This window comes from Lithobates pipiens, unplaced genomic scaffold, assembly GCF_037356315.1.
Source record: "Lithobates pipiens isolate NorthernLeopardFrog02 unplaced genomic scaffold, aLitPip1_a1.2 Scaffold_10, whole genome shotgun sequence".
In the NCBI taxonomy this organism is placed as follows: domain Eukaryota; kingdom Metazoa; phylum Chordata; class Amphibia; order Anura; family Ranidae; genus Lithobates; species Lithobates pipiens.
Window position 1 is genome coordinate 134,567,200 of NW_027507686.1, and position 25,216 is coordinate 134,592,415.

The 25,216-nt window shown below is 42.6% G+C and overlaps 1 protein-coding gene across 3 annotated transcripts in view; it reads left to right on the top strand.

Annotated features, from left to right (window-relative positions):
* The window catches only part of RPGRIP1L (RPGRIP1 like), a 386,112-nt gene extending 362,825 nt beyond the window's left edge, over positions 1-23,287 (top strand). For all 3 annotated transcript variants that reach the window (XM_077458160.1, XM_077458169.1, XM_077458179.1), the window contains 2 exons: positions 19,537-19,670; positions 22,571-23,287. In XM_077458160.1, the coding sequence (XP_077314286.1) occupies positions 19,537-19,670; positions 22,571-22,662 (226 nt within the window). In that variant the 3' untranslated portion in view covers positions 22,663-23,287. The remainder of the gene's footprint in view (positions 1-19,536; positions 19,671-22,570) is intronic.
* The last annotated feature ends 1,929 nt before the right edge of the window (positions 23,288-25,216 follow it).

A 25,216-nucleotide genomic window follows, 5' to 3' on the forward strand; every position in this document is an offset into this window, starting at 1 on the left:
GCTTTTCTCCTTCAAATGCTTAATCTACTTTTTACGTAGGAGGTTACCAAGCCCGTTCCGGTGACCGAAATATTCCTTGGCCTCTACTCCAATTTCTTTATGGTACCAAAGCTGAACATCGTTGTGTAGCCGATCCTGGACCTCAAGAACCTAAGCATTTTCCTCAAAATGCAGTCTTTTTGCATGGATTTAATGCATTCACTGGTGGCCCACTTCAGCAGGGGAATTTTCTTGCGTCAATAGACATTAGGAATGCTTATCTACATATGCCCATTTTTCCCATGCACCAGAAGTTCTTGCATTTTGTGGCAGAGGACTAGCACTTTCAGTTTGTGGCCCTGCCTTTTAGTCTGGCCATAGACCCTCGGTTATTCACACAGGTGCTGGGCTTGCTGAGATTTCAGTTGTTGGCATCTGCCTTCAGAGGCTGGTTGGTGCTATGGTTGAGGAAAATGTGTCTCTCACGATTCATATGCTGAGGGGTCTGTGCTGTATTCTCAATCAGAAGAAGTTAGAGCTAGCACACATCTGGTCCGGACAAAGGTGTTTTTGCCTGAAAGGAAGAGCTTTTCTCTGAGAAATCAGGTGGCAAATCTAATAAGTCTCAGGTTTCCATCTGCAGTGCCTTGAAAAAGTATTCACACCCCTTGAAATTTTCCACATTTTGATATGTTATAATCAGAAACGTAAATGTATTTTATTGGGATTTTATGTGATAGAACAACACAAAGTGGCACATAATTGTGAAGTGCAAGGAGATTGATAAATAGTTTTCAAATGTTTTTGCAAATAAATATGTTAAGTGTGCTGTGCATTTGTCTTCAACCTTCCCAGGGTCAATACTTTGTAGACCCACCTTCTACAATTACAGCTGTAAGTCTTTTTGTTACCCTACCAGCTTTGCACATCTAGAGAGTGACATTTTTGCCCATTCTTCTTTGCAAAACAGCTCAAGCTCTGTCAGATTGGATGTAGAACTTTGTGAACAGCAATTTTCAAGTCTCTTCACAGATTCTCAATTGGATTTTATTTTTTTTGTATAACTTTTTTTTATTGAGTTCAGTCACAGCTTAACAATTAGGTAAGACTTGTTCTTAACAGTGACATACATTTTATCTTTTACAACAATACAATGAAAATGACAACGGCAAGTTATGGTAGCCAAAACAAATATAGCATATTCTTGAGAGTGGCTAACACACCTTCGCCAATTATCTCATCTCGGCACGGCCTAGGCCTAGTTATCTACAGGGATGGGAACCACGATAGGCAGCTTGCAGGCGACCCCACCCAGGCTCTGCTCTGAAGGAGGTGTGCCAATCAAAGCTTCCATCTGACCTCCTCCAGCGCATCGCCCAGGCCTCCTTTCTGTCTCCCGGCTCTTGTTATGAAACGTCACAACACTAGTGCTTACATTTTGCAGAGCTTAACCATTGTAAGAGAGGAGAGAGTTGAAGAGGGAGAAGAGAGAGGAAAAAGGTCAGAATCTCACCATAGGCGTATAGGGGACTCACCTTGCCCGTACGGGACCACCAGCCGCCCGGTTATTGTGTAAAAAAGAAAAGAGAAACAGTTATGCAATGTCCGTGGTTTATGCTCCATTCCCCAGGATGTTGGTATTACAGTATGTCACAAAAGTGAGTACACCCCTAACGTTTTTGTAAATAATGTATTATACCTTTTCATGTGACAACACTGAAGAAATTACACTTTGCTACAATGTAAAGTAGTGAGTGTACAGTTTGTATAACAGTGTAAATTTGCTGTCCCCTCAAAATAACTCAACACACAGCCATTCATGTCTAAACCGCTGGCAACAAAAGTGAGTACATACCTAAGTGAAAATGTCCAAATTGGGCCCAAAGTGACAATATTTTGTGTGGCCATCATTATTTTTCAGCACAGTTTCAGGGTCTTGCCAATCTCCTTTTAGCCTAGGCCATTGTTATGTAGAGTAACAATTCTTTTTTTCCTCAGAGTTTTTTGCCATGCGGTGCAATGTTGAACTGCCAGTGATGAGAGAGTGAGAGTAATAACACCAAATTTAACACACCTGCTCCCCATTCACAACTGAGACCTTGTAACACTAATGAGTCACATGACACCGGGGAGGGAAAATGGCTAATTGGGCCCAATTTGGACATTTTCATTTTTGTTGCCAGCAGTTTAGACATTCATGGATGTGTGTTGAGTTATTTTGAGGGGACAGAAAATTTACACTGTTATATAAGCTGTACACTCACTACTTTACATTGTAGCAAAATGCCATTTCTTCAGTGTTGTCACATGAAAAGATATAATAAAATATGTACAAAAATGTGAGGTGTGTACTCACTTTTGTGAGATACTGTAATTACTATCTAGTACCCTATTGTAGCCCATGGCTGGATCTGCTAACTTTAGTAGAGACTCGTCTAAACTATAGGGGATATGGTTGTGATTAGAGAAAAGATCTGTCCAGAGAGCCCATCGAGCAGTGTGTTTATCTCTACAACCTTTACAGGTTGCTATCCATTCTTCTGCTTCCCTGATCTCATTTATGTTGCGTATCCATTCCTCTTTGTTTGGTATCTGTGTTTTCTTCCAATAAATAGGAAGTAAGTCACCTAGTGGCATCAAGTAGGTGAGGTAGTGCGTTCTTTTTGTAATGATTTATAGGCATGGGAGGGATGTCCAAGAGAACGTGGACCGGAGGGAGGGGGGTATCTATCCCCAAAACTTCCTTAATCTGGTCTTTAATATCTTCCCAGTAAGGTGCAATTATTGGGCATTCCCACCATAAATGTAGGAGGGTCCCTCGGCCTCCGCATTCCCCGCAAGCATAAATGAGAGGCAGTGGGGTACAGCCATGCCAAATCCACGGGGACCCTGTACCAGCGCGACATCAATTTGTAGTTTGTCTCTTGCATTTTGGAGTCAGCCAAGCTGGAGTGGGTCATCTGATATAAGTGTGTCAGTTGAGAACCCGTGAGTTCCTGCCCCAGGTCTCTCTCCCATGCCCGTATACAGATGGGTTTGGATGCCGAAGCCAAGGACTCCAACAGTTGGTATAACTCTGATACCATTTGTGGGATTGGTTCATCAGCTATGAATAGGCCTTCAAAAGGTGTAAGGGACGTGATATCTATTATTGAGCTACCATTTATCTAAAAAAAAGTGGTATAACTGTCTGTACCTCCAACATTTTATTTGCCGTCTTCCGGGTCTGCCTGTTAAAGAGTCATAGGGTATCAGTTTGCCGTTTAACAATTTCCCACAGCTAGCATTTTTTTTTTTTTTTTAAGATTTTTTTTTGGGGTTAAAGACAAACCAACATACAAAAGGAAAAAGAAAACTTTGGTTGTTCATTGATATGATATTGATATAAGTGTTACATTCTTTTGATCAATAATATAGACAGTGCATTAACAGCCTTATTTAGAAATTGTAGAGATATAAAAGCAAAACACATTAGCATCACAAGTTACGTCAGTCAATTGTTGGTCTCATCACAGTAAGGCACATGATATGACACAACCAAGGGCCTTGAGAAACATTTTCACTACCCCAAATTTTATGGAATGTATTGTTCTGTTTCTGGAGTTCAAATGTAAGTTTATACATCGGTATAGAATCATTAATTAATTTTACCCACAGGGATTTCATGGAAGTCTGGGTACCTTTCCAAGATAATAGGATGTTTTTTTTAACATAGAAGTACAGAATACGAAGTAATCTCTTAGCGTGTGGTGGTATATGTAGTTCCACAAAGATTCCAAGGAGACAATTCTTAGGGTGAACAATATTCGGGAGGCCTAATGCTGATGAAATAAAACAGCCCACCTTTGTCCAGAAGTCCTTGACCACTGGACAGGACCAGAAACAATGGATGAAGTCGGCAGTCTGGCCACAGCCCCTAAAGCATTCAGGTGAGGGTAACAATCCCATTTTGTGTGCTGGGGGTGATGAAAGATTTTAATGTGTATAATACGGTCCCTGGATGCAGTAACTATAGTTTTGTATGTTTCACTAAATTCGGACCAATCCTCATCTGTCAAGGCGATGTCCATAGATGTCCACTTTGCTTGAGCCCTATGGAATCTAGTATTAAAATCTGTAAGAAGGGCACTATAGTAGGTAGAGACCAGTTTGGTGGGGTCAGGGTGCCGTAGCATTTCTCCAGTGAGGTTATGGTTGTGGGGTCATCTAAGAAACCAAACTGCGTACGGACAGCATGTCGGAGCTGATAGTAATATAATAGGTATGAGCGTGGCAATTCAAAGGGAGTACGTAGCTTGTAGAAAGATTTGAAGCCCTGTGCATCATATAAGTGATATAGGTATTTAACCCCCTTAGAATACCAACGGTTGGGGTAAGGTAGAGAGTATAATTCCTGTAGATTGGGATTAACCACTTGCCGCCCGCCCTATTACAAATAGACGGCGGCAAAGTGGTTTGATAATCCTGACCGGACGTCATATGACGTCCTGAGGATTATGAGCCGCTGCGCGCCCCCGGGGGCGCACATCGCGGCGATCGTTGTTGCGGGGTGTCAGTCTGACATCCGGCAACTACGATCTCGGTAAAGAGTCTCCGACGGAGACTCTTTACCACGTGATCAGCCGTGTCCAATCACGGCTGATCACAGGTGATAGTAGGTAGATAGTAGGTAGAGTAGAGATAGTAGGTAGAGACCGGTGATCGGCTTTTCCTCACTCGCGTCTGTCAGACGCGAGTAGAGGAGAGCCGATCGGCTGCTCCTCTGACAGGGGGGGGTCTGTGCTGATCGATTATCAGCACAGTCCCCCCGAGGATGCCCACACTGGACCACCAGGGACACCACCAGGGAAAAGGTAATCCTCCCTAGACCACCAGGGATGCCCATGGTCAGCACAATGGATGCCAATCAGTGCCCATAATGGATGCCAATCAGTGCCCACAATGGGCATCACTGATTGGCATGCATTATTGTTTGGCACTGATTGGCATCCATTAGTACAGTATAAAACCAATGCCGCCTATGAGTGCCCACCCGTGCCGCCTATGAGTGCCCACCTGTTATGAATGCCCACCTGTGCCGCCTATGAGTGCCCACCTGTGCCGCCTATCAGTGCCCACCCATGCCCATCTGTGCCGCCTATCCATGCCCATCTGTGCCGCCTATCCATGCCCATCTGTGCCGCCTATCCATGCCCATCTGTGCCGCATATCCATGCCAATCCGTGCCAGCTATCAGTGCCAATTTGTGCCACCTATCAGTGTCCATCCGTGTCGCCCATCCGTGTCACTCATCCGTGTCGCCCATCCGTGTCGCCCATCCGTGCCGCCTATCAGTGCCGCCTATCAGTGTCCATCAATGCCACCTCATCAGTGCCACTTCATTGGTGCCCATCAGTGCCGCCTTATCAGTGCCCATCAGTGTAGCCCCATCAGTGCCCATCAGTGAAGGAGAAAACGTACTTATTTACAAAGTTTTGAAACTGAAACAAAAAAAACATTTTTTTTTCAAAATTTTCGGTATTTTTTTATTTGTAGCGCAAAAAATAAAAACCATAGAGGTGATCAAATACCACCAAAAGAAAGCTCTATTTGTGGGAAAAAAATGATAAAAATTTCATTTGGGTACAGTGTAGCATAACCGCGCAATTGTCATTCAAAGTGCGACAGCGCTGAAAGCTCAAAATTGGTCTGGGCAGGAAGGTGTTTAAGTGCCCTGTATTGAAGTGGTTAAACCACAGAGGGTTATTGGGGGAGGTCAACCAGGATTGTTTAGATATCTTTGAGATGATAATGCGAAAGGGAGGCTTTTAATATGGATGTGCCAGGTCGGTCTGGGACCCATGCTCGTTAGATGTTATGTAGTGTCTCTAGGGAAGACGCAATAGCTCCCTCTGTGGTGGTACATGCATTGGCTGCAGCTGAGTGCAACCAGTCATGTATATGGACCAATTGGGATGCTAGATGCTAGGTAGTATAGGTAAAAGTTAGGAAATGCCAAGCCCGCCAATTGTGTTGGCAGTCTTAGAGTCACTAGTGCCACCCGAGGGGATCGGCCATTCCATAAGAATGCTGTGCAGACCGTGTCAATACATTTAAAAAAAGACCTTGGGATTATACAAGGGACATTTTCCAGGACATACAGTAATTTAGGTAGGTAGAACATTGTAAGGGCATTAGCTCTACCCATAAGATCCAGAGGCAAGTCCACCCAACATCTGTTTTTCTCTTGTAATTGAGATAGTAGGGGTTCAAGATTATTAACTATGTATGTAGACAGGTGTCTGCACCACGACCCCAAGATACTTAAAGGAGGACACAACCTGTAATCGAGAGTCCGGGTGAATCTGAGAGGCCGCAGCAGTGTCCAAGGGAAAAGGATTTGACTTATCCCAATTCACTCGGAATCCAGAATAGTCGCCAAAGGTGTTTATTTTGCAGTGCATGGAGGGACTCGTGGGTGTCAGCCAGGTATACCAGGGTATCATCTGTGTACAGCAAAACCCGCTCCTCTATAGTGGCAATGGGGAGACCTTTAATTAAGGGGGAGGAGCGAATCTGCACTAGAAGCAGCTCCATAGCCAGGGCAAAGAGGAGGGTCAACAATGGACACCTCTGCCTTGTGCCCCTGGTAATCGGGAATGGATCAGTTACACGCGTTTTGACTGGAATACGAGTGACTGGGGAGTTATAAAGGAGTTTTGTCCAGGCTGTTGCCCTGGGCCCAAATCCATGCAACTGTAATACCTGAAAATGATGAGGCCATTCCACACTATCAAAGGCTTTGCAGGTGTCCAGGGATATGATGGCATGGGTAGAGGGGCAGTCATATGGGTATTGTATACTGTGAAACAGTCTACGAATGTTTATTCTAGTGGATCGGCCTGGTATAAAGCCTCCCTGATAACTGTTGACCAGGGGTGCGACTACTGTATGCAAACGGTTTGCCAGTACTTTGGCCAGGATTTTAACATCCACATTTATAAGGGATATCGAGCAATATGAGTCTCACTTAAGAGGGTCTTTGCGGGATTTTAATAGTAGCACGATCAGTGCTTCCCGCATGGGGGGGGGGGGGGGGGCTCCAACATCCAGTGCCTTGTTATATGTATGTAAGAGAAACAGGCATAATAGTTCCTTGAACTGGGCATACAATTCAGCCAGAAAACCATCCAAGCCTGGTGTTTTATGTGTTGCCAGTTGCGAGATGGCAGCAGCATCTCGTCTGCACCCGAGATAGGTGCCTCCAACTCATCTCTCTCCTCAGATGTTAGGGAGGGGAGAGATATGTCAGCCAGGTATTCATTCATTTGGGCCTCGGTGTAGTCAACTCTAGATGTGTAAAGGTTTTTGTAAAAGTCTAGCAAGGTTTCCATGATATCCCCCGGGGTATCACTATTCTGGCCCTGTGTAGCTAGGAATACGCGGGATAGAAATAGGAGGGCGGTCGGGTCTGGTCACGTATGCTAGGAGGTGACCAGCTTTGTTACCTTGCTCAAATGGGTAGTGTGCAGCATGCATTTTTGCGTAAGTTCTAACAGACGGAGCTCGTATTCCCTGCAGCTCTGCAGCCATGCATTTCTCGTGTCAGAATCAGGGTTGGTAGCATAGGCAGATTCTACTGCTAACATGGCTGCTTCTAATTCTCCAGTGCGCTGTCTATTATTTTTGCGTAGAGCACCCGTAATAGACATAAAGGTGCCTCTCAATGTGGTTTTAAAGGCCTCCCATTCTGTGGAATTATCTTTCCAGTAACCAGCAATGCCCTTTCTACATTCTCCCTGCACCACCTCATCATCCAGCCAGTAAGAATTCAGGCACCAGATAGTAGGGCTCAAACCTGGGAGGATAAGGAGGTCAACAGAGAGTGGGGCATGGTCCGAGACCCCCCTGGGTAAGTAGGACACTGCAGACACAATGGGACGTTTGTCTCTCATGGCAAACGCCAGATCAATCCGAGACATAGTGTGGGAAGAATCCGAGTGGCAGGAGTATTGATAGACATCCGGATATTTCCAACGCCACACCTCCGTGAGAACATAAACCTGTGCCCAGTCCACAAAGGAGGGGGAGGGTCTACCACCACCTCCCAAGCGATCCCTAGCCGAATCCAAGATGGCATTAAAATCGCCCACATAAAGTATAGGGCCTGAAGGTCTAGATAATAGCTGTAGTGACAATTTGGAAATACCTCCCCCGAAAATGGGGGAGGAATATAAATGTTTACAAGGGTAAATATCACAGAGGCAATCCGTAGGACGAGTAAGATAAATCTCCTATCGGTCGGTATTGACTTGTAAGGCCGCGTACACACGGACGGACTGTTCGCCCAACTTAGTTTGTCAAACAATCCGACAAACAGTCCGCTCAAAATTTGCATGAGCGGACTTGACCACACACGATGAACGAACAGTCCGCTGAAAGCGTGCGCGATGACGTGAACGGCACGTACGATGGGACGAAAAATACGACGTCCAATACACTGCAATGCAACCTTCGCCGTGTAAATCCTTTCTGAGCATGCGCGAAACTTAGTTTGTCGAACAATCCTACACACGAGCGGACTGTCCGCTCAAACCAAGTTTCAGCGGACTGTCTTACGGGAATTCCGAAAAACTTTGTTCGTCAGACTGTCCGCTGAAACTGTCCGCTGAAGCCCACACACGAGCGGACTGTCCGCTGAAACACTGTTCAGCGGACAAAGTTGGGCGAACAGTCCGCCCGTGTGTACGCGGCCTAAGATTTCAGCGGTGAGAGATTTGACTAGTATAATAGAGACCCCTCGGGAATAATTTGTATGAGTGGCGTGATACGATTGGGCCAGCCATGGGCATTTAAGGGCTCTCACCTTAGTACCATTAAGGTGAGTTTCTTGGAGACAGATTATATGAGGGCAACTTTTTTTTTTAAAACTGAAAAGACCAGGGACCGCTTCTCAGGTGCATTCAAACTCCTAACATTCCATGAGACTATTCTTAATGGTTTCGCCATGTCAGTGTAGACAGTACCAATTAATCACATAAGGATACCACCATATATAAAGCCAGGTTAGTGAGATCTGCTATAGTAGTAAAAATGAACAACCAACTTCATCTGCTCAAGGCTGCAACCATAACCAAGTGCAAGAAAAGAACGAATTGCAAAAAGAAAAAAGAGGAAAAAAAAGTCTACCCAAACCCCCCACACAGTGAGCCTTGGATCCCTAAACCTGAAGAAAAAAACACAAAATCTTTTGCTGATGGTTAAAGCTGTTCCGAGTTGGTGACTGGGTTGTGCGGAATCCGGTGAGGCTCCCAACATTAACTTGAAAAAAAAACGTTATAAATGGGTCCTGTTCCAGGATATAAGTCCACTATAAATGCAGGGATAGTCAAGGGCCATCCGGCCTTTTGTATATTTGGAGGTATTTTTGTTCAGTACTGCGATTTGTTTAGAATAGCTTCGAGAGGCTTGGCCCAGTATAATGAAGGGGCGCCTCTCGTCATGATATAGGAGGGGGAATATAGGAGGGGAAATCAAGGACCGCCATGAGGTCCAAAGACAATGTGGAGAATATGGCAAATATCATCACATGGATTCAGGTGTACATGTGTAGAATTACCGGGATCAGCAGTAACGGGTTCAAGTGTGGTTTCAATAAGCACAGTCATGATCAGCGTCTAGGTGCATTTCCATAGCGATCATTCAGCCTGTATTTCACCATGGTAGCCAGCCTGGTGTGTTCGCACAGCCGTGGGGAAGGTTTCAGTGCCTCTTGGAAGGATGTGGGACTTAGGATGCCGGTGGTGTTTCTATGCGGCTGTTGGCTCCACCATCAAGCCACTTCCCCCGCAGCTAGCATTCCTATCTTCAACCCATATTGCAAAGAAGTCTGCGCTTTCCCCAGGGGGTAACCAAAGGTACCATCCCAGCAGTGCCAGAGGGGACATGGGGGGACTAGACCTAGTACTTGGTTGATTTTATCCCATGTCCTGAGCAACAGATGCGTCAGGGGGGACGTGTCCTCCGACAGCCCCCATGTTCCCTCGAGAGTCACGGGGCATATGCCACGTTTCTCCCAGCCATGTATTTTCCCATTGTCACCCACAATTTAGATCATATAGGTCATGAAAGCGCCAGTTGAGGAATCTCTGGAGGGCTATAGCCTGATAGTATCTCTGTAGGTCTGGAACGCCCAAGCCTCCGATTCGGGCACTTCAGGACCCTCAGTGCTATGCGTGGTTTCTGGGAATTCCATATGAACTTAGTAAACATGTGGGCAAAGAAGGTTCTGGGTAGGGATATAGGGAGCATTTGCATATCAAACAAAATCCTAGGCAAGACATTCATTTTTATAATATTCACTCTCCTTAGCCATGTGAAGGCAGTTTTCGTCCAATGTTGCAAATCCTGTTTGACCGCAGATATCAACTTTGGGTAGTTCTTCATGTATAGTGTGTCAAAACTGTCTGTTAGTTGTTTGCCTAGATAACGGAGGGAGTGCCCACAGCCCACGTAAAGGGGAATGCTGTTTTCAGTCTATGGGTCAGTCTTGGGGATATTTGTATGAGCAGAATTTCAGACTTTGTGTAGTTGATACGATTGTAGTTCGAAATTGTCCTGAAATGTTGGAGCTCCTTCAGCAGGACTGGCAGCGAGATCAGGGGGTTCGTTAGGTGGAATAATATCTCTTCCGCATATGCAGAAAGCTTATCTTCTACGGTACCTAATGTGAGGCCCGTTATGTCCATGTTTGCTCTCACTCTATGCAACAGAGGCTCTAAGGCTAATGTTAGGGTCTGTGTATAGGGCCTGTATCCAGGTTAACATATTGGAGCCTAAACCCAATGTGACGAGTACTGAAAGCAAATAGGACCAGTCGATGCGGTCGAATACTTTCTCTGCATCAGTAGAAAGTATTAAGTAGGGAAGGGGGTCTTCCTGTTTCTTGGCCCAGTGAATGAGTTGAATCGCTCCTATGGAGTTGTCTCTGGCTTCCCTTCCTGCGATGAAACCTGTTTGGTCTAGGAGGACTACTTGGGGTATAAGATATCTTAGTCGGTTCTCCAGAATTTTTGCCAATATCTTCATGTCAGTGTTCAGTGGGGATATGGGGGATAGCTTTGTGGAGTGGTGGGATCTTTCCCTTCTTTTGGTATAACTGAAATGTGTACTAATAGGGCATCTGGGGGAATACAGTTACCTTTTGTCAGGGAGTTGAAGTATTTGCACATTTGGTTGGCTAATATCTGGGAGAATTTCTTATAGTAAGCCTTAGTGTATCCATCTGGGCCTGAGCTTTTCCCATTGGGTAGTGATTTAATGGTGGATTCGATCTCTTCAATTGTTATAGGGGAGTCTAAATCAGTTGGTCTTCAGTCAGGGGTGGTAATCTGTTCGTAGTTAGATATTCGCGAATTATATACATTTTGTCAGTCCTATCTTCTGGGGTTATATCAGCGTCAAGATTATATAGGGTAGCATAGTAGTCGCAAAGTCCCGCAGCTATTTGGGAGGATTTATACATAAAGTCTCCCGAGGGGGAGCAAAGTTTGTGCATTTGTGTCTGGGCCCTTTTTTTCCATAGTGCTCTCGCCAGCATATAGCCACATTTATTACCATGTTCGTAATACCTGTGTGACAGGTACCTCAACTGTTTCCATGTTTGTCTTTCCAGCAAGCGCAAGAACAATTCTCTAAGCTCAGTTAACTTCCTTAGGGCCTCGGGATCACCTTTATTTTTGTGTTTAAGTTCTGCCTGTTGGAGTGCGTTGAGCACTCTATTGAAGTCTGCCTGTCGTTCCCTTTTAATTTTTGTGCCCAGGGCGATAAGCTCACCTCATACTACTGCCTTGTGGCATTCCCAGATTGTTCCCTCTTTCAGGTCTGCAGCAGTATTTTCTCGAAAGTAGTGCTGCAAGGTTTCTGAGACCTTTGACGCTACTACTGGATCGTCCAACAAATTTTAATTGAGTCGCCAAGTCCAGGCCCTATGGGTGCCTGAGAGCAAGACGAGGGTAACGGTGATCGGAGCATGGTCTGATATCGTTATATTCCCAATGGACGAGCACTGTAGCAGTTCCAAAGTGGGCCGATCAACTTATAGCAGGTCTATTCTTGTATATGAATTGTGAACTTTTGAAAAGTAGCTATAATCCCTGTCTGTGGGGTGGAGGATCCTCCAGCTGTCTACCAAACTGGCTGCCTGAAGAGATTTACAGAAGCTTTTTAGGAAGGCATGTGAGTGTGTGGGTCGCCTGTGTGATGTGTCTTGTGAGGGGCCTGGGCTAATATTAAAGTCGCTGCCTAAAACTAGGGAGCCCTCTTTGAATTCCGCAAGGCGGTCCAGGACCGTGTCTAGGAAGGTTAGTTCGTTTGAATCGGGAGCATAAATGTTGCCAAAAGTGTATTTTATGCCTGCAGTGGATCCCTTTAAGAAAACATATCATCCCTGAGGATCGATGAGACTACTTTTGTGTTGTAAGAAGTAGTCTTTGTGGACAGATATCACTGTACCTCTGGATTTGCTAACTGGGAATGTGCTGATGTACAACTGATTGTATAGGTGTGTGGGCAGTTTAGGTATGGATTGATGAGTGAAATGCATCTCCTGTAAGAAAACTTGAGCCTTCAGCTTCTTCAGTTCCCACCATAGTTTGCTACGCTTACTAGTGGAGCAGAGACCAAGGGCATTATATGAAATGACCTTGATTTCTGCCATAGTGTCACAGTGTGTTGAGCTGTTGTTCCTGGCTGTGCAGTCCAGTGCAGGCTGTGGCGATCTGAGTGGATCCCATCTGAGGAGAAGGTGAGAGAGAAAGAAGACGGGGAAGAAAGGAAAAGATGAGAAGGAAAAAGACATTAGCATCAATAAGCAGTGTCAAAGTAAAATGTTACAAAGAACCAACCAACTGTAGAAAATAACTGCAGGCCAGGGCCTGGGGGTGTTCCTGATACAGGGGACCCGCCTGGTCCGGGCCTGTTGTCCCAAATGGGACCAATACCCATATGTGGGTGGCCTACATGGGGGTTGAGGGCCAGCATGGAGATAGGTATGGGAGGGGGTCTGCTCCGCCTCCACCTTTTTGAGATTGTTCTTGTTCTGTGCAATCTGCACAGGAGCCCTGTGCATCTTTTAGTCCATTTCAGATCCGAATTCAGCCAAAAATGTGCCCTGAAATCAGACCTGAAATGGTAAATGAGGATACACCGGTCCCCTGCTGTGAGCTGCTGTGTTCTCATATGTGAACCCAGCCTGATTGTCATGCATATTTATGTCTACTACTGTAGTGCTCTTTTCATATTTTTGTTTACTACTGTAGTCCTTATGCAGCGATGCATACTGCCCCTGGTTGCTCATATTACTGTGCCGCCCACCACTGGCTATTAGTTCCGCCTGTATTCACACCTCTCCCCGCCCCCATTTGCCCTATTTACTTTCGGATTATCGCAGTGGGCTTTTGGTTTAAAGAAGGAGCTTTATGTACATGCTTCAAAACGCTTCACCGGCCCTTTCCTGACATCACTTCCGGCGCATGCATTCCACGAGCTCCCGGAGGAGCAGCAGCTCTCCTTACAGAGCTCACCCTACCCCTAGCTGCTGGTTGTCACAGTGGCAGGAGTTCCGCTAGGAATATGATAATAAGAGGAGCCATTTTAACACCTACATTCTGTAAATAGTTTTTAAACTTTGCCTGTTAATACACTGCTGAAATTCTGCACTTTGAAGCGCCTTTTCTGTTCTTCTATGAATTTGTGCATTATGGCCGTATAATATTTGCTCTCACTCTGATCTTCATGGTGATATCTCACATTGTGATGGAATTTTATCTAAATATACACATGCATGCCCTACAAGCTCTTGCTATCAATGTTGAAACAATTTACCACAGCCCCGGGCTGCCCGGAGGAACAGGAGACCCTGGGAACCTTGGTAGGTGGTACTTTCACAGCTATAAAAGATTTGCCTGGAACACATTTTCTTGAAAGTGGTTTGCTGTCTGTAAAAATGAAAAACGAACTCATGGCTGCAGCAACAGCTTGTTTTAACCCCTTGAATACCAGGGCATTTAAAAAATTAGCTTGGTTGACATGGGGCTAAGGAAGTATGAATGATTACAGAGCTTTGTTAATCTGTGTCTTTTATATCTGACTAGAGTTCAGCTTTAACTATGTTAATTCAGCCTGCGTAAGTGAAGTAAATCCCAATTTCTCAGGATTTGTGCAGTAATGGCTTGAAATTAAATCTGGATAAGTATATAATGTTTGCAGTAAGATGTATGTCTAATTATTTTAAGACCAAGAGTTTCCATGCTTGTAATCATTTTACCCATTCTTGCTGGAAGATTATATTTGTTTCAGGTTTGCAAATGTTTCTAAATTTGGACAATTTTTGGATGGTGTCGAGTACTGACACCACTTTAAGGAAATGTCTGGATTTTGGACAAAGAAAAGGACATGCACATGTTGCTAATTTGTATTCTGACTATCCCATAACCAGGTCATTTATGTCTGTTTCTTATTTAAGAAACTAGCAAAAGCTCTAACTATAGCACAAACAACTTTGGAGAGAAGGGGCAGTCCTGCCTCGTGCCGTTTCTGGGGCCCAACATCGTGATGATTCCCAAAGCTAGTTATAGCTAATTTCCCTCATCAATATTGACATGACAATTCTAACAAAAATTTTGGCTTGCCGACTCAATACCTTCCTGACCCATCTTATTAGGAAAGTCCAGGTGGGCTCTGTCCTGAAATGCAAGGCAGGAGATGCTATTTGTCGAATTTTACACTTGCTTAATCTTACCTGCTGACACCTCATAGAAATTATGCTGCTGTCTCTTGATATTAATAAGGCGTTTGATACCTTTTTTGGGCCTTACCTCATTGAGGTCCTCTGCCATTATGGTTTTGGTCCTTTTTTTCTTTTTTAAATGGACAGCTGCCTTGTATGATTCTCCTAAGTATAAGCTTAAATAATAGGCCTTTGAATCTTATGTTTTTCCAATCTGCAGGGAAACTAGGTAACTAGGTAAGGCTGCACTTTCTCACTCTCGCTTTTATTAATTGTATCTCTTAAGCTGTTGGCAGAGGCAGTTCATAATCATGCAGACGTAAAGGGTATAGATGTTGCAGGCTCTTCCCATAAAATATCTTTATTTTCCGCCGATATTCTTCTGACCCAGACGTTGCCTAGACACCTTCTGCCTAATCTGATGTCTGTACTGGACATTTTTGCTTCATTCTCAGGATTGTGCGCTAATCCTGTCCAGTCTAGGGTGATGTCATTGACCCTTTCGGCTCAGACGAGTCAGAATTTGAATTGTCACTTTTAATGACAATTGCGCGGTCATACTACACTGTACCCAAATTCAATTTTCATTTTTTTATTCACACAACTAGAGCTTTCTTCTGGTGGTATTTAATCAGTTTTTTTTTTTTTTTGCCAAAAAAAACTAAAAAAAAAACAATTTTGTTTAAAAAAAAAGTTTCATAGTTTGTTATAAAATTTAAAAAAACAGGTAATTTTTCTCCTTCATTGATGTACGCTAATGAGGCTGCACTGATGGGCATTAATAGGCTGCACTGATAGGTGGCACTGATAGGTTGGCACTGAAGGGCATTGATAAGCAGCTCTGATAGTTGGCACTGATAGGCAGCACTGATGAGCATTGATTGCAGCACTGGTGGGCATTGATAAGTGGCACTGGTGGGCAAAGGTAGGTGGCACTGTGGGCACTGGTAGGTGGCACTGGCAGATGGCACTGGTGGGCACAAATTAGGCAGCGCGTCTCTCTGAGTGAGGGACTAATGTCCCTCTGACAGAAGCCGGTGATCTCCTTTTTTTTCAGCGTGAGGGAAAAAAATACAGATTATAGTCCTTCTGTTTACATCATGTGATCAGCTGTCATTGGTTGACAGCTGATCACATGGTAAGGGGCCGATCTGTGATCAGCCGACTATCATAGATTCAGTGATCACAGAGCCAGCCGCGCGTGACCCGCACGGAGACACAGGCAGCGCATGCTCGGGAGGATGTCTATGGATGCCCTCACGGCAATTAAAGCCCACGCTGTAGCCGTCTTTCAGCTATAGCACGGGCAGCAAGAAGTTAATGTATGTTTTTACATGCTAATATTTTGTACACTCTGTGATATTTGACAGCCGGCTCTGTTTAACCTGTTTTATGGCAATAAAGCTTTTGTAAAAGAGATAGTTAATCATGGGTGTAAGTACAGATTTTTGAGCCCCACAGCAAAGATACAATATGTTTTATGGAGCTCCTTTATAATGGAGGATGTGGCATTTTCTTTAACATGTTCTAAGAAGAATGGTTTTAATCCATTCTTCAAACCCCTTTCATATCTGTGGATTGTGGTAATGCAAATACCTAAGTGTGGTGCGATGCAATTTTTTTTATTTTGAATGTAATTTTTACAGGTCGCCAACCTTCCCAGTGGCACCTTCCATGACCGCACCATGCCTGCCTGCTATACATGGCAGGGGTCAAGGTCAGTACATTGTGGCAGTTGTGAAAGTGATCGGGTGGCTTCAAAAACGCTCATATCACTTCCACATGAGAGCTGACAGTCTGCTTTACAAATATATAAACACTCCCTGCCTGTATAGCAGCTGGGAATGTGTTTAAAAAGCACATCTTCCAAGCACCACTTTCAAATGGTGCTTTGCTTCAAGTGGTTAATCTTTGTATAAACTATTCCTGATTTTCCTAAGAATAAATTTAGGAGAGGGTCTAGGCCTAAATTACCTGCCTTACCTGTGCAGAGTCCCTTTAAACAGCAGGGATAGGCTGTAATGGAGGATTAAACTCTTTCTGTCTCAAAATGAACAGCATGGTGGAAATCCCAATAAGTAAATGCAGAAAGAAAAAAGTGTAAGCCATAGTGCTCTCTGTTTAAAATCAATCAATGTTTATTAAAAACTCGTTCACATTAAAGCATAACAAGATCAGCTCATCGTAGAATAATAGTTTAAGAGAACAGAAGTGTTCAACCACTGACTACCCACACTGGCCAACACCCAGGATCAAATCCACTGGTCTTTGCTACTGGAACACAATCTTTCCTCTCTTTTCAGGACACTGTCAACTCTGACTTATTGTCATTACTTGACTTCATTAGTGGACCCTAATTAATTACTCCTTGCAAGTTGGTTAACAATTCGAACACTGCTACTGGTGGATTGCTTGAGGTGGGGTGAGCAGGAAATGTTCTTTATCAGTTATTATCTTATTAATCCACAAGGTGCTATTGATCATCAAATAGCTACCATTTTGATGTTTTACTTATGATTGCAAGATAAATGCAATAAATTTGTGACACCGGCGGTTGGTATCTAGCTTTATTTTTATTCCTGCTTAATCTTGATTGGGAACTGAAAAACATAATAAAAATGATTTCAGTCTAGTAGGAGCACCAGCTACAAGAAACACATGGATATACTTCTGTTCAGACCTGAGAGCTCTTGTAGTATTTTATGTCTTATTAGTAGAGAACCTAACCCTTTTATGCTATAAGAAAGCACTTGTGTATAAATCATATTGTCGATTTCTACTTACAAATTGGATTTGCCTTGCAATCAGTTTAGTGCATTACTAATGTCAGAATGAGATAGGAAACAATACATAACACACTATAAAGCTTATAGAAATAAGTGCCAAGAAATTGGTTGGAACAATGATGTTGGTGGCAGGCAACTTCTTGTTCCAACTGTCCAAAAACTGCTAGTTGTTTAGCTGCCATACTGATACAATAGAGGAAAGGTAGAAAGTTTCATCAATAATATACAGTACACCAGACAGCACCCATTCAATTCTTATTTAAAACGGCTTCCAGAGCTTAAAATTTTTTAATAAAAATGTGAATGCTGTTGGACTTCTCTTTAGCATTTGGTTGATATATCATCTTGTGGTCTGAATAGTACACTGACCATTTTTCAGCAAAGTGTCATTATCAGTGTAATGTAACTTACAAACCTTGAAAGGGTTTTATAATGTTTTTAGTCTCCTAATGTCTTGGCCACCAGCCATACTGGCGTTAGATTTGAGTGAGACTACTGCAATCCAGCTATTCCAGAGATTATTTATTTGTACAAAATGTAACCACAAGACAGCGATAAAACGAAATTTATGGGATTACATTAGGTTAAGAAAGACTGCGTGGTGTCCCTGTTTTTAACTCCTGTCATTTTGGGTACATGGTAGAGCTGCAAATGTATTTGCCTTAACCTGCAAAATGTTTTTCTTACCACAATACATATACAGACAGCAGCAAGGCATACGGTTCCTTATTCTTAAGGGGAAAGAGTGGTAGTGTTTTACTGAAATGCGACATGAATAAAAAAGACGGTTAAAGTTTACACAAAAAAGTCAAGATCTACTTTTAATAAATTTTCAATGAGGTTTATTCAGAATGTTAAAGCAGTTATCTTTACAAGCAGATCATAGTTTGATCTTTGGTGCCAAGAAACATCAAAATCTACCATGCTTTACATTCTGCTGCTGAAGCCAGCCCAAAATGGAGTTTGACTGTTACACAAACCACAAATTCAAGGCATCTTATGCATTGGCCTGCAATTAAGCGTTTTAAAGGAGGAATAAAACTTGGCTGCTGAGCCTGGATGTTGAAATACAGCTTAAAGAACACATAGATCTTTCTTACTCTTAAAAGCCCTTCTTAAATTTCATAAGCTACCAAGGGTGTGTGTTTTCCACATTTTACAGAGGAAGCAGCATTTTACTGTGGTTAGTTTTGATCCAAAGTCAGGTCACAGAAGGGTTTGTGGGACACACTCCCTATTAATCAATATGTCAAATAAATAAATAAATAACAGATCATAATTTTTTTGTACCTTGAGTCAGTAATAACCCTTTCCACAAGGAAACTGGATAACTGATATTGGCTAGATAGACTAAATTTGAAGTTAGTAATCTGAATTTTTTTTTTTATATAAAAGTGTTTAAGAAAACAAAATTACAGAATTTTTATTGTATTGCGACACAATGAAATCATTAAGCATAATGGTAATGGTTTTTATGGCATATTTGTCAACTCTAAATTGAAGTGTCATGTCTTCTAAAACAAATGTTTTAAAATCTGAAATTACTTTCTACTTTTACTACTACTTTCACTAATTTCCTTTGTATAACTTTCCTTTTGCATAATAATTTTATTTTGTGGGTGTATTATTGTTTTATTTGTTGTACAATAAAGTGTTGTAATTTATGTGTATTTTGTGTTAGTATCTCTGCATAGTAACATTTTCAATTTTAAAATTTTAAAATTGTTACTGCTTATTACATTATTTAGACCTTTATTTTGCGGTCATTACTGTATATGCTAATAGGGTAAGTAATTTAGGTCATGCATATAGAGTTCATGTGTTTCATATGAATTTTGACAAATGCTTTTTTTATTTAGGGAAAATGTTTTTAAATGTTTTTTTTTTATTTTTTTTTAATTAGGACATTTATGTTTTGCAGTTTTGTTCTTTACTTAACCTTGGTTGGTACCAACATTGTTTTTGTTTTGTTTCCTTTTTGATGATTTTTTTTTTGTTTTTCAGTATTAAATTTACAGTGGTTAGTGATCCACCAGAGGATGAACAAGATCTTGAGTGTGATGATATTGGATTTAGTAGTATCAGCCTGAAAGAAATCTTACGGACCGGCAAAGATATCATCAACCAGAAAATGAAAAGTAGGTTTCATTTGTCATAATTCATCTACGCTATTTATAGTATAGTACCTGAAATAACTGCCAAAATGTCAAGAATATAATAAAATAGTGCAAACGTCCAAGTTAGTAGTGATTTAAAAATAGGTGTATCTGTTGAAGTGTGGATGAGATTTACTATACACATAGTACTGAATTCTAATGTTTATTTTTCAAAGTCTCTCTATGTAAAGCCTTAGGCTCCCATCACACCAGAGCAATTTCAGATGCAACTTGAGTTACATAGAATCGCATGACAATGGAAATCACAATGTTTTCACTGGTGCCAATTCACATAAATGCAACTCAGCATTGCACCATTTTGGGAAAAGTTGTGTGCTTCTAATAAGAGTTAAAGTAATTGTAAAGCCTATTTTTTATTTGTTGAAATAAAAATAAAGAGGTTATACTTTCCTGCTCTGTACAATGGTTTTGTACATAGAGGCCCATTACGTTCTCTTCTGGAGTTCTGGCGCTGTCCACTCCTCTTCTCCTTTGGGTGCCCCCATATTAGCTGTGTATGGGCACACTGTGAGTGAAGAGGTCCTTCGCGCTACTCTGAGTAAATCAAAATTGTGTCTTAGGGCAGAAATAGGTGATAGTAATGTGTAAAACCAGCAGCAAAACCTAAAACTGTTCACAATACACAAACTTAAAAATAAATATTGAAGTGATCTTGCGCGGTCACATAAAATCACCAAAACACAATAGTATCAAACAGTTGCTAAAAAGTGCAAATATATAAAGTGCAAATAAGAACAAAGGTAAAGTGCACAATGGGAAATGCACACTTCAAGTGTACAATCTAAGGTGTACCAGAATAAAGTGCAAAGGGAAATATCTCCAAAAGGATGTGCACATAAGTCACTCCATCCGCTGTAGTGCCCACTATGATATTTCAAATTCATGCTACAAACCAAGGACCCCCTTCTTTTTACGACGTCCACTTTTATGAAAACAAGTGGCAATCCCAACTTTAAAATCCAAATGGGTTCCTGTGCTTAACCACTTCCTGACCACATTGCGCAGATATACTGTGGCAGAAGGGCACGTACAGGCAGAGTCACATACTTGTACGTTGCCCTTATGAGGCAGCTTGCGGGCGCGCACTTGCCGGGAGCTTTGTGAGCATGATCGCGGGTCCTGCGGACTGGGGATACCCGCAATCATCTCATAGTGAGGAAGAACGGGGAAATGCTAATTTCCCTGTTCTGCCTAGTGACACTGTCACTGATCACCACTCCTTGTAATCGGGAGCGGTCATCAGTGTTGTGTCACACACAGCCCCTCCCCCACCACTTAGAATCACTCCCTAGGACACACAACACCTACCGTGCCACCTAGTGGTTAACCCCTTTACTGCCAGTGACATTTACACCGTAATAAATGCATTTATACTGATCGCTGTATAAATGTGAATGGTCCCAAAATCACAGCAAAAGTGCTTTATTAAAATTGTTGATCGCCACCATTACTAATAAAAAAAAAGAATTATTAATAAAAATGCCATAAAACTATCCCCTATGTTGTAAACTCTATAACTTTTGTGCAAACCAATCAATAGACGCTTATTGAAATTTTTTTTACCAAATATATGTAGAAGAATACGTATCGGCCTAAACTGAAGGAAAAACGTTTTTTATACATTTTTTGGAGATATTTATTGTAGCAAAAAGTAAATTTTTTAACATTTTTCTAAATTGTCGCTATTTTTTTGTAGCGCAAAAAATAAAAACTTCAGAGGTGATCAAATACCACCAAAAGAAAGCTCTATTTGTGGGAAAAAAATGGACGTCAATTTTGTTTGGGAGCCACATCGCACGACCGCGCAATTGTCAGTTAAAGCGACGCATTGCCGAATTGCAAAAAGTGCTCCGGTCTTTGGCCAGCCACATAGTCCAGGGCTTAAGTGGTTAACAAATCCAAAAGTAAAGACAAATGGGTGTTATGCTTACTCTAACCAGTGCATCTCTTCCTTTATGCTCACTCTTTCTCCCCCACTTCACATTGCACTCAACTTTGTAGACCCTTATATATAAAATGAATATATCATATAATTAATAAGTAGGTCTATATGTGTTTTCTTTTGCCACATCAGAATGAATCACTCGGCTTCCTCCTTTCCACCTCCACATCGGTCAATGTATAGTCAAGGCAGAAAGAGTTAATACAGTGTAATAGCGTTTATTTTTAATGTGTAAAAAAAAAACCACACAAAACATATTGACTTATACAATCAAGTTTCCATCCCAGCACCCTGGATCATAAGCAGTTTGAGTACCGATTGTAACTGTGCCCCACCCGCTGGAAATGACGTGTCGATCAAAGCACCCCCCCTCCCCCCACTTAGGTTTCAGCTGCTAGGGTATTATACACATGTAGTATTAAGGTTTTATAAATAAATCTCACATCTGTGACCATGCAGTTTTCTTTTTGTGTGGGTGTAATGGCTGGAAAACTTTGTAGGACACTATAGTATTTGGAAACCTAGGTTTGGTAATCAGCTTTGAGTTAGTACTTTCCATGTTTCATATGCCTTGGCTGTTTGGTAACTAGCTGGGCACAGTGGTGAGCAGTCATTCCTTTATTAGGTGTCTTGTGCCAAAGGCAAGAAGGCCTTTTTATGCTCTCCCAGTCCATCGGTTTTTACTATGAATTTAAACAATGTTTTGTGTCAGGTGGTTCATTTTGAAAGTGTTCTGTGATGGAATACATAACAGCCTGTATAGACAAGAGATACTTAGATAAGAGGTTTGGTATAAACTATAATATTGATTTTGGTTGATGTTGTGCTGTGAATCAAAGCAAAATGTAGCTGACAGTGTATATGTTCTGTACACTTGGCTTTTTTCTAACTTTTTTTTTCTTTTTGTTTCCTGATCTAGTTTATGATTCCGTGTCTGGAGAAAAAATAATTGGTAAGATGACCGTGACAGTTGAAGCTGCTGAGGCCCTCAGGTCATTGATGCAGGATTAATAAACCAAGCTTATGCATGGAAAAGAAATTTAAAAACTTTGTTACTTCCTCCTGTTCCAGTTTTGATCTTTGAAACCAACAACCAGCATTTATTGTGTTTATAATAAAGCAAGTTTAATAGTGAAATCCAGGCCACATGTCGTATTCACAGTCCTGTTTTTTTTTTTTTTTAATCACCACATTCTCTTTGTTTTCAATCAGGTGCTAAGACACATAAATATTTAGGAGTTCTAAAAGCAGCTTTGTAAGCTTCATTCATGGAATGTTTGACAAGTGTTCAAAATGCAAGAATGTGTGCTAACATGCAAATATTTGGAGCTGTGCACAAGATGATATAATTGCATTGCAGCATTCCTTTCATCTGCTATTAGTCCCATAGAAAAATGCATCTAATTTCCATTACTCAATAGGTTTGCAACATAGTCATACAGGGCTGGAGTCAGCTACTACATTTCTATTTCTATTAGTGCATGGTGCTGCTTTGTCTATGTTAACAGATAATTATAAATTATTATTTGCTTTATTCTCGCTTTGTTTTTTACAATTACAAATACATCTGAAAAAAATGTGTTTTATAAATGCATATTTTTATGTTCATAATATTAAATGGCTTTGTTTTTTATAATATGAGTATTATGTGCGTTATTTTTATTTTTCATTTTTTTATGTTTTTGAAATGTAATAGACATTAAAGCAGTTCTTCACCCTGTTTGAAAAAAAAAAAAAAACGAAAAGTCTGCAGCTACACATACTGTAGCCTCTGATTTTTAAATGAAAGGACACTCACCTGTCCAGGGGTCAAGTGCCGTCCTTACCCAAACCAGTTGTTCTACAGTCTTCAGGTCCCTGGTATCGGCATGTTTACTGTGGACAGCCGTTTGTGATTTCTTGTGTCTTCACAGACTGCTGCACATTGTGAATGGCCCTGCAGCCGTCTGGGACCTGTGACTTCTCCCAGAAGGTGAGCGGGGGGGGGGGGGGGGGGGTAAAAGAAATTCCACAGCAATCTGAAAGAAGTTGTGGCACCCCCATCTGTTCCGTTTTATGCTGTGTGTACCACAGAAATGCAGGGACAGAAGTCCCTGACCCTTTATTTAAAGTCACACTGCACCAAAAACGCATGGCGGGGGGGTTCTAATAGGAATTAATGGCACCTCTGAACATCTGCTAAAGAGAAGTGTGTTTGTCTGCAAGTAATGAACATGTGATATTTTGCACGTGTTTCTGACACGCAGTAATGTGAACCAAGCCTTAGAGTGTGTCGCCTCGAGAATAAAATATACTTTCTCTTATATTCACCGACTGACACAGCTCCTCTCTTAGCCATTGGGTTGTTACGCCACCTTTAGCAGAGGACTAAGCATAACATGTTATGAAAAACACAGAACTTTTAGTTCTGCCCAAGGGCCGGTCCCTTAGGTAACAACCTTCCAGCCTGCCATGCAGCTTCAGTTTTATTTTTGGCTAGTGAAGAAGGACCTAGAAACCCTTCGATCCATGTTTTTTTCTGCGGAAGCTCTGCTTTTTGCGCAAGACTAAAGATACTGTGATCTGCTATCAACAGCCGGATGAGTGACAGGCTGTATACCCTTATCCTTGTAGTCTCCCCAGCCTGCCTGGCCAGTGAGCGTATACAGACCAGAGCTACGCGCCAGGTCGGCCACGATGTACCTCAGCTCCAGAGGTGGTCAGTGAGCATTAATGCTCCGGGGCACACATATGACCGGGTTACTGATGTTTGCTTCACAGTGTGCTGGGCCAACAGCCACCCCGTTCTGATCAGAGAGTGGGTCTGTGATGGAATGTCTCCCAGCTCTGCAGGACTGGTAAGTACAGCTCTCCTTGCCTCGGTGGGGCTGAGCAGCTGGGCATTCCCTGGGAGGTCGATTCGGGGGTCCCTCACCTCCCTCTCTTCTCTCCCTGTCCCTATCTTCCCTCCCCCCCACCCTGTGGAGGATGCTGCATGAGGCTGCTGAGCGGTGTGCGTGTCATGTGCAGGGGCTCTCCGGGGGGCTCTCACCTGGGGGGACTGTGCTGGCTAGCTGTGCCCTGATGTGTTTTTCTCTCCCTGGGGGGTGTCTGGTGGCTGTGCCTGACGATCGATGCAGCGCTGATCACTGCCATTTCTCTGTCACTGTCCCTCATGGTATTCAGTGTTCAGCGGCCATCTTAGGTGAGGGCAAGGAGAAGCATGCTCTCCTGTAGCTCGGTGGCCATTTTCCCTGTGTTTTTGTCCTTTATACTTGGCGCTCAGCTGCCATTTTATTGAAGCCTGAGCAAGTTTTTTGGTCAGTCTCAAGGAGCAGCATGCTTTCCTATAGCTCGGCGGACATTTTCCCTGTGTTTATGTCCTTTATACTGGACGCTCTGCGGCCATTTCCTTGGAGCCTGAACATGTTGTGGATCAGTTTCAGCACCATTGACAGCAGCTCTGAATAGTACAGTGTGATCACCTATGCACCTGGGAGCTGACAAGGGACACAGGCACTACTAGCTGGACAGCACAGAACCATTCAGGGTGGTGAGTCCTGCGGGAAAGAGCCCCTCAGCCAGA